We start from the raw sequence: 16,063 nt of genomic DNA, 5'->3' as shown, positions 1-16,063 counted from the left end.
TATACCCCCCACCTTCTCGGCTTCCTAGGGTAAAAAATAGCTAGCCAACTTACTTGGGTCCCAAGTCCTTGAGTTTGGATAAAACAAGTCACATACCCGAATCACATTAGAACCGGCTCTAGGAGACACAATCTTACTACAACCCGGATCAGGCAGCCATTGATGATCCTATATATTGATTGCTTTGCCATTCCCAATCCTTCAAATTGCTCCCTTATGAATTACCTCCCAAGCCTGCAAAATACTTTTCCATGCATAAGAACTTTTCAGATGTACAGGTGCGTCAAGGACACTACCATTAGGAAAATATTTGGCACTAAAAACCTTATACACAAGAGTATTTTTGTTATGAATAAAGCGCCTAACTTGCTTAGCCAACATAGCATTATTAAAATTTTGAAGGTCCCTGAATGCATACCACCAATTGATTTGGAAGAGCAAAGAGAATTCCACTTCACCCAATGAATCTTCTTTGTGGCACCATTACCCCACCAAAACTTCCGTATCATTGCTTTAATATCCTTACATAAACCCACCGGTAATTGAAAAACACTCATGGAATAAACTTGGATAGATTGGACCACCGCTTTGATCATGACCTCCTTGCCTGCCTGAGATAGAAGCTTCTCCTTCCAACTTTGCATTCGAGCCTAAATTATCTCTTTAATTTGAGTAAAGCAAGCCGTCCTATTGTGGCCAACAAAAGAAGGTAGCCCCAAATATTTTTCATAGTGACGAATAGCTGGAACCTGCAATGCCACTTTGATAGCCTCCTGAGTTGGCACATGTATTTTTGCTAAAAAAGAGAGTCATTTTCTCCTTATTGATCATTTGACCTGAAGCCATCCTATATTACACAAGTAACTCTTGAATTTGATGACTTTCCTCCAAGGTAGGTCTACATCCGTCTAGAAAAGAAAAATTCTATGTCTACATGAAGGGCCTTGGAAAGTCCACAATGTCACATCTTGACATGTGTCCGGCCAAAATTCCCATGGACCATGTTTATTGTGTGAGAAGCAAAGACCCAAAAAAAAAAGCCGAAGAAGAGAAAAATGCGATGTACAATTTGACCCCTCAATGCCCTCATTAGCTTTATAAGCAAATGAGAGAACATTTTTCTAATCATATGGTGCAAACGGCAACTCCCAAGCCCCACGAGCACCCCATCAGATATTTTCATCGCCCACCAATCACAAACCTCCAAATGTAGGACCCACACCAACACTATTCCTTGGCACTATTCACACGCGCTGTAATGGCGCGTGATCCATACACTGTTCCCTTATATTGTAGAGGCGAGTGGCCAATAGGCCCCAAAGAGACAGACAGAGAGAGAGCGCTAAGCGCACTCGTCACCGTTCACTTCTTCTTTTCGAGCACGCCGGTGATGGAACTTAAAAACACCCGCCTGTCACTACAGCACTATCTCCATCGCGCTTTGCAAAAAATTTCTTCATTTTCGATTCGATTCTGAGACTCTCGCTATCAATCTTTCCGAGCTATCTATGAATTTTTTGGTATGAATTCGATATACCCATTTGATCATTTTGTTCAAGTTATGCATTTTTTTGGGGTTAAATTTGAATTTTATGTTGGTGGGTACTGTATAATTTGGGATACCCATTTGGAGGTTATTTCCAATTTGGTGTGTATATATATATATATTACAATCTGTGGGGTGCAAATTGAATTGGGTTCTCTCTCTTTAGTCTTTTCCATGTATATTTGATGTTGTTTTGGTTTTTTGATACATGTAATGGCGTATTAGCTCTATAATTTTGATGCATATGCGTTGGTTTGTTATGTGGGGATTGATTTGCTTGTGGGGCAGTGTCTATTTTTTTTTGTGAATTTCAGGTTTTTGGTGGAATTGGGTGTATTGGTGATATGTGATTCTTGGAGCCAGTTACCACTTATTTTGTTGGTTTTTCTTTTGGTTGGTTTACATATCTATGGTAGCTTATGATAGAGCTAAGGGTGGCCCTGTTAAAAGTAAGTGGTGAAAACTTTGTGAATGATTAAGTTGAGGGATTGGCTGGATAAGGTGGAATGTTTGACTAGATGTTATGTTTGGCCAACCTGAAATTTGTGAATTGGGGTGGGGTGGCCAGCCTGGATAGTGCTTTACCTATATATATATATTGACTGGCTAGTGCTTTAATGATGATCTATAATATGAAGTTTTGGTCATATATGTTTAGGAAGTGTGATATCACATCATTGTCTTTTGCTCATGGATTAGTGTTAGTGAATAGGATGTAATAGCATGTTACAGCTTTACTAGTGTTGCCAGTCTTGAGATTTTTACGAGAACCATTTCATGTAAAGCCAGCTTTAATGGCTTTGCTTGGTGTTCTATACAAAGCTGATTCTGGTAATGGCATTGGTATTATACTGTTGCAGCGCTAGAATCATTGATACTGTTCCTCATTCAATACAAGGAAATCACTTCATTTTTTTCCCCCTTTTAGATAATCCAAATAAATCAATATGTGTAATTTCAAGGATCAATGGAGTAGTCCTAAGTATTCTTTGTTCAGGCAAAGGTGGTATTGTCCTCGAGATAGGTATTAGTTAGTGCAGACATTGATTTTGTGGCAGAATTAGCACTTTGCAAGACTTGCCAAATGAGGTAGCTGCTGTTCTCTACAATTTTCCATCAAGAAGTTTTATAATGACAATTCCTATTTTATCCTCTATTTTCTTATTTGTAGGTCTTGGGAGATTTGAGTAAGATGATAATGATTATTGAATATATAGTGCTGTGATGGTTGTTTGATGCATTGTCATGATTGTTCTAATTTTCTGATCCTGGGTTTGGCTGTTTTAACAGTGGTTAAAACCTCCATGGTTAATGTACAGTATTATGACAGTTGACCTTTATTCTTGTCGTATTATGTGCAAGGTACATTTATTAAAGAAGTCATGAAAATATTTTGAACTTCAATTTGTTCAATGCGTTATATTAACTTATTCCCACCTGTTTGTCACCATATCGGGGTGATTCTTTTGCTTTTCCTCCAAGAAATGGAGGAGTTCGTGGATAATGCTTCCTTGTGATAAATGTTCGAGACTAATGATGAAGGTAAATGTTACCTTCTAGGTGGAAGAAGATTTTATTTGACTATTTTGCATTTTTCAAGGCCTAAGGCCTTGGTGAATATAAAATGTGATCCTTCATTGGAGTAAGCAAAACTGGTTGTGCCAAGGTTAAGGCAACTCCATATGGATTATTTATTAATACCCTAGATATCATAGTTTGGCATGCTTGGGTTCCTTATATTAGGGCATGGTTGATTCGGGATCAATGTCTTATTAAATGTCCCGCATCCTGAGCTTTTCATTAGGCTATTATCTGTTTGAGAAAAACTTGAATGCAACCTTCATTACTCTCATTCCAAAAAACTGCAGTAGTAGAAGTTAGGGGTTTTTTGGCCTATTAATCTTGTTGGGGGTTTATAAAACAATTGCTAAAGTTTTGGCTGCCCAACTACGCACGGTCATTGGAGATATAATTACAGCTTCAAGAATGCTTTTGTTCTAAATAGGCAGATTTTCGACGCTGTACTTAGTGCTAATGAATGCCTTGATGGTAGATTGAAGACTGGTCTGCCAGGGTTACTTTGTAAACTAGATGTTGAGAAGGCTTATGACCATGTAAATTGGGGCTTTCTTCTAAATTTGCTAGAGCGTAGTGATTTCTCTAATAAGTGGAGGAGATGGATTTTCTTTTGTCTATCTATTGTTCGTTTTTCTATTCTTATTAATGGTTCTCCATGTGGTTTTTTTGAGAGCTCCAGAGAATGAGACAAGGCGATCCTTTGTCTCCTTTGTTATTTGTTTTGGTCATGGAAGCTCTTGGAAGAATATTGGATAAAGCTGTCTATGAAAGTCGCATGTTAGGTTTTCGTGTGGGTGATTTAGAGGGAAGATCTTTGGTGGTGTCTCATCTCCTTTTTGCTGATGACACTCTAATTTTTTGTGATGCTGACCTTGATCAGATTTTGATTCTCTGTATGGTGCTTATTTGGTTTGAGACCGTTATGGGTCTAAAAATAAATCTGGATAAGTTAGAATTGGCACATGTGGGAGTGGTTCATAATATTGAGTTATTGTTGAATGTCCGTGGCTGTAAGCAAGGTACTCTCCTAATGAAATATTTGGGCTTCTTTTGAGTGCAAAATTCAAGGATAAGACAATATGGAACCCGATTCTAGAGAAGGTGGAAAGGAGATTAGCGCGATGAAAATCTTCGTACTTATCCAAGGGAGGTAGAGTCAATTTAATTAAAAGTAATCTATCAAATTTACCTACTCATTTTCTCTCTATATTTCCTATCCTTGCTTCTGTGGCTAACTGAATTTCAAAACTTCAATGGAATTTTCTTATGGGTGGTCTAGGGGATGAACCCTAGAGGTGAAATATGGGTGTGTATGGGGTGGCTGGTGTACTGGTTCAGTTTCTGGTCCCTATGGTGTTAGTTTGTGGGAAAATATTATCTGAGGATGGCCTTCTTTGTCTCGTTATATTCTATATGAAATTGGTGATGGTCGAGGGTGAAGTTTTGGCGAAATTGATGGTGTGGGGAGACACCTCTTGCTGCTAGTTATCCAGAATTATTTAGAATTTTCCAAGATAAGGAGACAAGTGTGGTTGAGCTTATGAAGTTGCCTAATGTGGTCCTTCATTGGGATGTAAGTTTTGTTAGGGTTGTTAATGATTGGGAATTGGAGGTTGTGTCAAGCTTCATGGATACCATATGTGTTTTTCTGTAAGGGGGATTGGGGAGGATGAAATGAGTTGGAAACTAGATAGAAATAAGGGGTTTATGGTTAGTGCTTATTATTGTCTTTTAGTGGGCTCTAATGATTTTAGTTTCCCTTGGAAAAGCACTTGGAAGTAGAAGATCCGTTCTTGAGTGGCTTTTTTTGTCTGGAATGTTGCTTTGGGGAAATGTCTGACGATTGACAATTTAAGAAAAAGGAAGGTTTGGATTTTGGATTGGTGTTATTTGTGCAAGTGTAATGGTGAATCGGTTGACCTTTATTTACTTCATTGTCCAGTGGATTTCTGGTTTATGGTTTTGGGTTTATTTGGAGTAACTTGAGTTATGCCAATCAATTGTGGGGCTCCTTGCTTGTTAGCAAGGTCAGTTTGGTTGTCATCGAAATGGTCATCTATGGATGATTGTTCCCCATTGTTTGATGTGGTGTCTTTGGAGGGAAATAAATAGTAGATGTTTTGAAAATAATGAGAGATCCATATCAAACCTCAAGTTAATTTTCTTTTGAACCCTATTAGATTGGTTGTCTGCATTATGAAACCAATCATTCTTTTCTTCTCTTGATTTATGTTATTTTTGTACTTGATTTGTTGACCCCTTTACACTCCCTATGTACTAGGGTGTCCCCTTTTTTATATCAATAAATTTTATTACTTAACAAAAAATATATGAAGGATCATCAAGCATGCTTGGTGAAGTGACTAAAGTCTGTCCTAGAATATTCATGAGTGCCAGAATCTGATCTAGAGTTTAAACTTCAAAGTTCAAACCAAACACATTTGTTCATGTGAGATGATGAGGTGTATGATAATTAATTTTTCTTTCCACTCATAGTTTCATGGGAGCTGATCTCATTATATTGTTTATGTACGTATCTCTGTATATTTTCATGTATGTACATATGTATATTGTTTATGTATGTATCTCTGTATATTTTTATGTACGTACATATGTATTTATATAATCTTGGGGTTGAATGTGAATTATTTGATTGTGCCTTATTTAGGTTTCATGGAAAGCTTCTCATCTTCTTCTCCACCAAGAAATACTTGTTACAGCATGCTTCCATTTGGTTAGAAGCTTACGTTAATGTTGTACTCTGTTTGCAGATGTAAAACTTGATGTCATTTTCATTGGTGTGGATATCAAGAACAAGCAACCAGGGTGGTTTCTGTAGCTTTTCAGTTGGTGAGTATTAATAGCGTAATAGGGTGGACAGCCCGTACTAAGTTAATGGTGGAAAGGTTAACTAGTATAATATGTAAAAGTTGAAGCTTAGAGAAATTGTAGCCCTAGCATTCTTAGATTTGCTCATTTTATGCCACATGACTAGGCTAATAATACACCATTGTGCTAGCTTAATTAATAATACAGTTATTTAAATAATAAATACTAACACCAAACTAAAAGAAAATCATATATGTATTAATTGTAATATTCCACTACCAACATAATCTAAAACAAAGTTTAACAAAAAACAACAGAAATTAATATCTACTATGACTTATATAAATTAAAAAAAAAAAAATGAGAGACCTGAAAATCAGAAGAGACTAAAACCCAATAAACAACCTATACTGAAGGAAATTTTGTTAGAAATTCCATATGAAATCACTGCAAATTGTAGTAAACCACCCAAATTGGAGATATATCCAAGTGTCAAATTTATTAATAGGTGTGTGTAATTTTATAGAATTCAAAAGCATCTTACATTTTTAATTGATTTCATGGAATTTTACACCCTTAACAACTGAAAAATATGTAAGGTGCTTGTTTTGAGTTTGATTCACATTTTAGGGCTAGCATTTTTTTTTTGCAAAACACATCAACAAATTCAACAATAGAGAAAAGAAACAACTTTAATTGGATATGACGTATTATAGAAATGGACTATACTGATTCAGATTATGTATATAAACAATTGATAGTCACTGTGAAAGTTCAACAACAGTATTTAGATTTTGTGAACAAGAGACAACAACATGTATGTTTTGTTTATATAGTTTGCAAGTGAATAAAGCCTGAAGAGGGAGAGAGAGAGAGAGAGTTTTAGATGCGTCCTCATTCTTAAACTCAATACTTATTTGCAATTTATATTGTTAATTTGTACTAGGTACAATTTATGTTGTTATAAAACTAAAGAAATTTACAAGTCAATTTAATACAATAAAATATATGAAAACTTGATCAATGAAATTAACTAATCTTTTTCTACATTTTTTATATATAAAAAGTAATTACAATGAAAATTCAATTAAATATAACCAAATTCTTGCCAGTAAAAGAAAAATAAATAAATGTACGGAAGCAAAGTGTGGTTATAGGCTAGTTGAGTTAATAACTGACACTCTTTCTTTTCTGATTTAAGGAAAAAGATGGAGGCACGCCCTGCCTTATCCTTTCAAAGGCCAGGTGCAAAGCAGCTTAGTAGCATGGGGATGTCTGGAGCACTGTCTTCATCTTTACCAGTACTTCCAACCCCTTTGGAAGAAACATATCCCAAATTACCAGACTCTCAACAGGTTTCCATGGAAAGAGAACTTGTAACAAGACCTCTCAATCATGCAAGTCATTTATCCTCCAACAGTAGCGTAGTTGGTCACATGTTTTCATCATCCTCAGGATTTTCAACAGATCTTCATTACTCATCTCTTTCACCCCATGAAAAGCATTCAAGACACAGTCCTTTTATTTCTCAGTCCTCAACTAATGTGGCATCTTTGCCAATAACACATTCTTCGGGATCTCTCCAATCTACAGCATCACATTATGCCAAAGAAAACAGTGCTTCCTGGCAAACTGATTCACTTTCAAGTTTTCTTGATTTTCCTGTAAATAACCCTATCGAGAATAGTCAGGTAGAAAGCAGTAGTTGTAATGCTGTCCTAGCATCTGAGGAATTTACTAAATGGGCTGACCAGCTAATCGCCGATGACGATGCTTTAGCTTCTAATTGGAATGAGCTTCTTGGTGACACCAGTGTTACAGATTTGGAACCAAAGGTTTGGTCCTTGTAAGATGTCGTGATTAATATTAGTCCATTAGTAAAAATGGGTAGCTTTTAGTATGATTAATTATGAAACATTTTGGGTTTGTTTCTTTAGATGGTATTCCCAGTGTCCAAATCATCTCCAAATTTTCAAGCACACCAGTCCCAAGTTCCTCTGCAGCTTCCTGCTACTTCTGAAGAAATTCGCACTGTTGCTAACCCCACTTCCTTGGCAAATAGTGCCCCAGCCAAGCCACGCATGCGTTGGACACCAGAACTTCATGAAGCCTTTGTGGAGGCTGTCAATCTCCTTGGGGGTAGTGAACGTATGTAACTCTCATGTCTAAACTGTGGTCTTTTCCTTAAAGTATGAAAGTTTCTCATCAATTTATTTATTGCTCATTTTACAGGCGCTACTCCAAAGGGTGTGCTGAAGCTCATGAAAGTTGAAGGGTTGACTATCTATCATGTGAAAAGCCATTTGCAGGTATTTATGCTTGACTTCTTTTAACTTTAGATTAGCTTTCTACTGAAATACTGTGTGAGCATGCATTTGCGTGTGTTTTTACTTTTAACTGGAGATCTTGCTTCATGAACTGCAGAAATATAGGACAGCCAGATACAGGCCAGAGTCGTCAGAAGGTATATAATAAGTTCCCGTGTGTCTGTGTGCATGAGTGCCTATGTGTGGCATGCGTGTGTACAGGCACACTCTATGCATGCATCTGTTCTGTTTTTGGATATATTTGTTTGCCTTCTTTACTCCTTGCTCTATCAAATCCTTTCTATTCGAATGTTTTCCTTTGCTGGGAAGAACAGGGGTGAGATGATAACTTCAATATACTAGCTCCTTTCTGATTGAATGTTTTCTTTTGCTGGGGAGAAGGTGGCTGGGATGTTTAAGTACGCATTTTGGCCTCCCAATTAACTCTAAATCAAATTTCATCTCCTTCTTTTATAAGTGTAAGGTGGAGCGTGAGGTCTTGGTTTCAAGACCTACTGAGTGCATGTTACCTTACCAGTGATACTAGTAGTAAAAAAAAGTATGCATTTTGCCCTCTGTTTATGTTTTCATGGAAATTTATGGCCTGTTTGGTTAACTCATCACTCATAATTCATATCTCATATCCCATATCTCATAACTCAATTTTTAGTTTTTGAAAACTCCTAAAAGTTGTTTTCAGTTTTCATCACTCTAACTCACTTTTTTGAGTAATGAGTCATGAGATTTGAGATAAACAATTGAACCAAACAAGCATCTTTAAGGTGGAGCCCACGAAATTTGATAATTGAGTGATGAAAAGTGAAAATTGAGTGATGAGAATTCCTAAACCAAACACCCCCTTAAGATTCTAAACTAAAGGTTGGAAATGTTTTAGGAAGAGGCTTTTTAAAATTTTTTTTTACCTGAATGTCTGAGTTATGTCATTGGTGCTTCTGCATGTTGTGAAAGAAAACACAGACAGAAAGTATTGTAATTTTTGACAGAATTGGTCATCCCAAATATGCAATGGGACTTATTTTTTAACATCTGGAGAATTATAAATTTGTAATTAGCATTTTAGCAGAATATTGTGTACTTTAGCTCTAGATGGTGTGGGCTTAAGAACCATTCCCAAAATCTTATGTCATTCTCTTTGTAGTTTGTTATGTTCAGTTACCATCAAATGAACAAGTCTTACTCATTTCTTAACTCAACCCAACTAATTCTGAAATCCCAATTAAATAGGGCCAGTGTCTTAATTGTTTCCCCCACTCACATTGAAATGTTTCTCACTCCATTTTATTTTTTGTGTGGAAGTAACACGTATTGACTTCTGTCAATGAAGGCAGTGTCTTTGATTAAAACAAGCAGCTATAAATATCTTCTTACTAATCCTTTCTGGCTTTGTTGGTTTTCCCTAGCTTTGGCTTATGCTAGTTTATTGCAGATGTTTTTGGCACAGAGATGATGACTTGTTTTACTATTTACATATTAGATGTATAGGATTTAATATAATGGCTTGTTAAATTTCAATATGCAGGATCATCAGATAAAAAATTGACTCCAATTGAAGAAATGTCTCTTGACTTGAAAACGTAAGTCAATTTATTAAAACCTGGAAATTCTATTTTATCATGTGGTATGTTACCTTTATTCTTGGGCTTGGAGGATTGCATAATCTAGTCTAGTTTGAGAAACTTATTGCAACATGTAATTACACCCTGGATTGCTATATACTACTTACCATGTTTCCAGATGAGTGGGTATAAAGTAGAAGGATACCGTGGCTGTTAATAAGAATTTTGCAATTAGATGAGACATCAATGGTATTACTTGGAAATTCTCATTTTTTATAGGATTTTTTAAGTAATAAAAACTTCTTTTAGATAGGGTTTATTAATTATTATTATCAAGTAATAAAAACTTCTATTAAAAGATAACATAAAGTATACCTCCTTTTTTTTAGGAAATGGTGAAATTCAAAATATTTTAGGCTGCAAACCTTTAAGACATCTAAGGCTCTGCTAATAGTAAACATTGACCTAGAACCCTAAGATGATGGATCTAGAAATTGACAATGATCAAATGTAGTTATACTGTTCATATTACTAATGAAAAGTATTTATTTAAAGAGCACAAAAAAAGAGGGTGCAACTGTAGTAAATGGGAACTATACCAAAGAGCCAAAAAGAAAGAAAACACAAGAAAAGACGAGGTACAAGAGTTTTATAGAGATTTAAGAAGAATTTCAATTGTACTGAAAAAATCTAGGTTGCACGGACACGCCATTTTTGGCAACGTGTCCGTGTCCGACACGTGTCGGACACCGGAACCGGTGCGATTCGCCGGACTCTGGTGTCCGAGCAGTATCTTTTTTTTTTTTTTCTTCGCTTCTCCAACACGGCGCCGACGCGGCTCCGACACGCCAGCAGTGAAAAAAGAAAAAAGAAAAAAGGAAAATCACAGATTTTGACAGATGGACTTACCAATACCGTTGATTTCATGATATACCCTAAAACAAAGTCTGAGAAGTGAGAACTCATTAGCCCGAAACCCACCTCCCAAGCTCTCACCCACCCTCCCTCTGACCTCTGCCCGTTGTGCCGCTGCCCTCTGTCCCTCGCCGGAGCTAGATCGGGCCGATCGGCGAGCTCCATTGACGTCGCTCCGTCCTTGTCCCTTCCGATCTCTCTCTCTCTCTCTCTCTCTCGGCATGGACATCTCAGGTCCGACCTCTTGGCTTAAGCTTCTTTTTTTTTTTTTTTTTTTTTTTTTTTTTTTTTTTTTTTTCGATATTTGTTGGCCATTTGGTTGGGTGAATGGGACGGGTTGCTTGTATTTAACTTATAACGCTTTTTCTTTTTTTTAATCCCACTCTCACGGTCACTGTGTGACCATGAGAGTGGGATATATATTATATAATGTTGTTACATTAATATTATGTGCTATATAATGTAATGTTGTTACATTAATATTATGTGGCATATAATATAATTTTTTTTTTTTTTAATCCCACTCTCATGGTCACTTTTATGTTTCTAGTTTGATGTTGAATGTAGTCTATTTAAACTTTTGGTTTGTACTCTAAACATTATATGTATATTGTTGTATTACTTTGGGTGTTAATTTGCTTATTTGTAGTTCTTACATAATTTAATTTTAGACATAAACGAATTTTATGTCTAAAAATGTTAAAAAATATGCCTAAATATAAAATTTAATTAATTATTTAATTGCCGTGTCCATGCCGTGTCATGTCCTTGTTTTTCAAAAATTGCCGTATCGCCGTGTCCGTGCAACATAGGAAAAAATGTCCCTTCCCTCAAAAATGTGCCTAGTCCTTTCTTTCCAAAGAGTCCACATTAAGCACAAAGGGATTGACCTTCAAATTTCTTCACTAGTATGCTTTCCAAAATACCCCTTCCAACATGATCGATGATCCACTACTGAGCCTTTTGATCCCAACTTCCCCAAAGAGGCTTAGCCCTACTGTCCACATCTCTAGAGCCATTGAACAATGAAGAAACACATACAACACCAATCCATCAGAAATATGTCATGTCTCCATAAATTATCAGTTAGAATTTTCTCCAAGCTGTGATCCAAGTGAAGAATGCAATCCCCAGGCGGAGCTTTTACCCTCCATATGCTTCTCTAAGGTCATTCCTTGATTGCAATACCTTGTAATAGCCTTTGACCCGAAAACCCTTTGTTTTTGAAGGAAGCCAAACCATTCTATCTACTCCATCCTGTCTGAGTCTGATAGAATATAAATCCTTCAAGAAATTATCCAATGATTCAACTTTCCAATCTTGAATTACTCTTAGGAATGAAAGATACCAATGAATACTTTCATTAGCCCTCTCCATGTAATCTATCACTCTTGTTGCACGTCTGTCTGTCTCTAGCAATCAGAGGTAGTTTTTATACCAATTCATGTTATGCTTTAAGTTCTGTCATCAATAAGTTTTCATAAATTTTCTTCAGTAATTCTACTTTGTGGTTAGGGTAAGATTGCATGTTCAAGTACACTAGCCAGCTGTAGCACTTTTTCAGACTGAAGTCAGCCATAGCTGAACTTGCTTGTAACTTCTACTGCAACTTTAGCCCCTTGAACGTGTTCTGAGCAGTCACTATTGGCAATCATTCATGATTGTTCTCTCCTGCCAATTAACCTTAAAAAAGTTGGTTGATCAAACTATGTAAACGAGTGAAACAGCCTTACAAAAAAGGATTAAAAAAATCCACAAAAGTGGCTTTTTGAGCCAGACAGATGGGTATGGGCTACCATGATGGGTTAAGATCTGTTAAATTATTATGCTCAATTTATTTTGATCTCTGAACTATGTTCTGTTTGGATAACAGGGGTATGGAGATTACTGAAGCTCTGCGAATGCAGATGGAAGTTCAGAAAAGGCTGCACGAACAGCTTGAGGTATGAAATATTTCCTGAGAAAAGGATTTCAATTTATATTGGAAATCTGTTTCCTGTTTAGGTCAGCTTTACTTTGCCTTTGCAGCCATCTATGACAGTGTGAAAAAAGTGACATGGTACGAGAGATCTTCTTATGCCCCTGTTTAGCACTTTTGGCATTGCTCAACATGGGTTGGAGCATGTGACCTTTAAATATAAAATATATTTTTTCTTTTATCTAAGTGGTCTCTTTTCTACTAAATTATACAGATATTACACCTCATTGTTGTTTTCTAATATACTTAATTCCTGGTTTTCTCTATCTGTAGTTTGTGGTGTAATATTATATCTCTAACTTTTGAGCAGATTCAAAGAAATCTACAATTGCGAGTAGAAGAACAAAGAAGGTATCTGGGGTTAGTGTGGACACTAGGTAATCTGTGTATCGGGGGTATATTAGATTGCTGGGACTTGTTGGCACTGGGAAACACTAATCTAACGGACCTGGGAAAAGTTGCTGCTGCATTGTTTGTTTAGAAATTAGGTCTCTTTGCAACATTTAGTTTGCAATTTTACTGGCCACTGCTATAATTTTGGTTGCTGGATTGCTTTTGCTCATTGAATTAAGGGTGAAAGCATAAGGTGTTCTTGTGAACATTCATAACTACAAATATATCAGGTTGTGCTGAGCATGTGTGGACAGATGTATCTCAGCTGTAGTCCCCTCCCCCACCTTTTATTATTATTTTCTTCCTTATATTGCTGGTTTGCTGTATCTGTAGTTTCTGGTTTAATATTGGTCTCTCTAACTCCTGAGCAGATTCAAAGGAATCTACAATTGCGAATAGAAGAACAGGGACGGTATCTCCAAAAGATGTTTGAGAAGCAATGCAAGTCTGGTGTTGACAAGCTGAAGACATCAGCAACCACTTCGGAGAACCCCTCAACTCCGTCATTGGATACAGTCCAAGAGTCCCCTGCCAAAAGTGAACTGGATGCCTCTCAGGTAGACCATGGTAAAACAGGAACTGATCCAGTCAATGCCAACACTGCATTGGAAGAAAGTTCACAGGAGCTGGGTGGAAAGCATAAGGTATCCGAAGCCAACGATCCAGAGAACTCCGAGCCAGATGCTTGTGAGTCTGGTTCCCAACCCTCAAAGCGTCCAAGAACAGATGAGTAAATTACATTGTCTGCCAAATCTGCATTGGACTGACAAGGCCATTGTGATTATTGGAAGATTTCATTGTTTGAGTGAGAAGCATAGCTGACCGATGGATAGAGCTTTGGACTGGGATCTCTCTTGTCTTTCTATTATCATATATTCTCAAGGATGATTAGCGTTTGAAGTTAAGTTTTGATCATAATGTTCTTCAACCTTCTTAATTGCACTCTTTGAGTTAAGCGAGGATGAGGATGCATAAAGAATTGTTGAGAGAACCCCTGCTAATTATGCCTTTATAGGACTCTATTTGTAGTAAAAAGACATTATCCTTAATTTTAAGCTATCAACAATCATGTTACTGCCAAACAATATATATCTCATGATTTATACCACAAAGCTCGGTGGTGTGTTCATTTTGACCAGTCAATCATTCAAGGCTTTCTTATTTTAAGAAGATGTAGTTTTTGCTTAATCAACATAAGATGTGGGTTCAGATATGCAAGCATGGATGTCATACAAACCATTTATGTGGCGATTGGTACGGGGTAATGTTTTAGGATTCCCAAGAATGTTTAAAGATTCCCATGTTTGGTTACAAATCACGCTAAGGAATCAGATGCCAGGGGAATGTGGATTCCCCTCTCAGTAGGAATGTGGATTCCCTTTAAAACAGGTGGGAATCCAGATTCCCAAGCTTAAAGGAAATTGTATTTTTTATAAATTGACAATTTTAACCCTTTTTTCATTATCATTTAAGCAATTAAGATCAAATATAAAACAAATTATTATGGATTAAATTCTTTTAAAATTATTATTATGGATTAAATTCTTTTAAAATTATTATTAAGAATAAAAGCATTTGAGAATTTATATAGTTATTTTTGTATTGTACCTGTCATTTTGAAATGTTTAGACTATAATTTTAATGAATTTTTCATAATTAATAATTTATATTTGGTTTTTCATTATTTATTTAGATGAAATTTTTTTTTTAAGGACTTGATAATTCACATTTAAATCTAAGGATAGAATAGGAAAAATAAATAATTCATTTAAGATTCCTGGGAATAAACCAAACATTATCATCTCACATTCCTAGGAATATTAAAATATTCCCAATGAAACCAAACACAGGAATAGCTACATTCTTAGGAATGTGATTCCTAGGAATCACATTCCTAAGAATCTGGATGACGAGAGTAATGTGGATTCCCCGTACCAAACGCCACATTAGTCTATAAGCAGGTGGTTGTGTAATTAGGGTTGACAAATCGACTAAATTGGTTAAGGCACCGGCCACTTAAAAGATAGAAAATGATCGACCAACCTATTTCAGCATACAATATATGTAGCTTCAAAGAGACATTTTTTTAGTGTTGAACAAGTTTAGAGGGTGTAATTTATTTGTTTTTGGGTTGAGAAAAAGAGGGTGTCAGGCTTCTCATTGACTCGTTGGCATTTCACTATCATGATAAGAACTGCATTAGTAAAAAATGTGGAATGGTTGCACTCAGTACAAATCTAATGAAACAGACGAATATTTAAAGTGGTTTCCAAATGGAGAACGGGCGCCTCACATGAGTGACATGAATTAAGAAGCTTAAATGCATTACTGTAAAAAAAATAAATAAAAAGATGCATTATGGTCTCTGAATCATTGTAGTTCTGTCTGGTCTCATACTGGAATGGATGGAATCCAGTGGTTATGGATTGGTGTTAGGGATATTAGAAATTTTATTACATAGAACTTACAAATTAACATGTTATCGGTTTGAGAAATTATACAGTCCTCTAGTAGAGCACGTCACTTGTTCATCATTCTACCAAAAGACTTTCACTTGTTAAATTGCTGAATCAATATTTGAATTTTTTTCTAACTTAACAATTTTAAACAAGTGTGAGTTTTTTAGTGGAATAGTGGATTACATCACTTGTCCACCATATGGACCTTATAATTTCTCCATCAATTCAAACATTCATTTATTACGTGGTTGAAGCTTACAAATCATATTTATTGTCATATTAGTTTTTTAGTTTTTTGAAGTGAAATTTGTAGTATTTTTAGCATTTTCTACTTTTAGATTTTGGTTGAATTGAAATCTAAAGTTAGATCTCATGAAGATCTTGGATTAGTGGGTTTCACCCCGTAATATACTCTTTTTTATGCCTACGTTTTTATACCTTCGAATCATGTGTATATGTACTACGGTCATAAATATTATATT

The 16,063-nt window shown here is 36.0% G+C and overlaps 1 protein-coding gene across 2 annotated transcripts; it reads left to right on the top strand.

Annotated features, from left to right (window-relative positions):
* The first annotated feature begins 1,129 nt into the window (after positions 1 to 1,129).
* Positions 1,130 to 14,260, top strand: LOC142619546 (protein PHOSPHATE STARVATION RESPONSE 1-like). 2 transcript variants are annotated; one of them, XM_075792674.1, is made up of 9 exons: positions 1,130 to 1,520; positions 5,896 to 5,974; positions 7,155 to 7,788; positions 7,891 to 8,101; positions 8,186 to 8,262; positions 8,378 to 8,417; positions 9,800 to 9,854; positions 12,625 to 12,694; positions 13,494 to 14,260. In XM_075792674.1, exons 3-9 carry the CDS (start codon positions 7,162 to 7,164, stop codon positions 13,854 to 13,856), a joined length of 1,443 nt encoding a protein of 480 aa, XP_075648789.1. In that variant the 5' UTR covers positions 1,130 to 1,520; positions 5,896 to 5,974; positions 7,155 to 7,161; the 3' UTR covers positions 13,857 to 14,260. The 2 variants fall into 2 exon arrangements, with proteins under 2 accessions (XP_075648789.1, XP_075648790.1); XM_075792675.1 differs by lacking the exon at positions 13,494 to 14,260 and adding an exon at positions 13,040 to 13,342.
* Positions 14,261 to 16,063: the final 1,803 nt, after the last annotated feature.

This window comes from Castanea sativa, chromosome 12 (assembly GCF_040712315.1).
Source record: "Castanea sativa cultivar Marrone di Chiusa Pesio chromosome 12, ASM4071231v1".
NCBI classification, from domain to species: Eukaryota; Viridiplantae; Streptophyta; class Magnoliopsida; order Fagales; family Fagaceae; genus Castanea; species Castanea sativa.
This window is presented reverse-complemented; position numbering and strand designations above follow the sequence as displayed.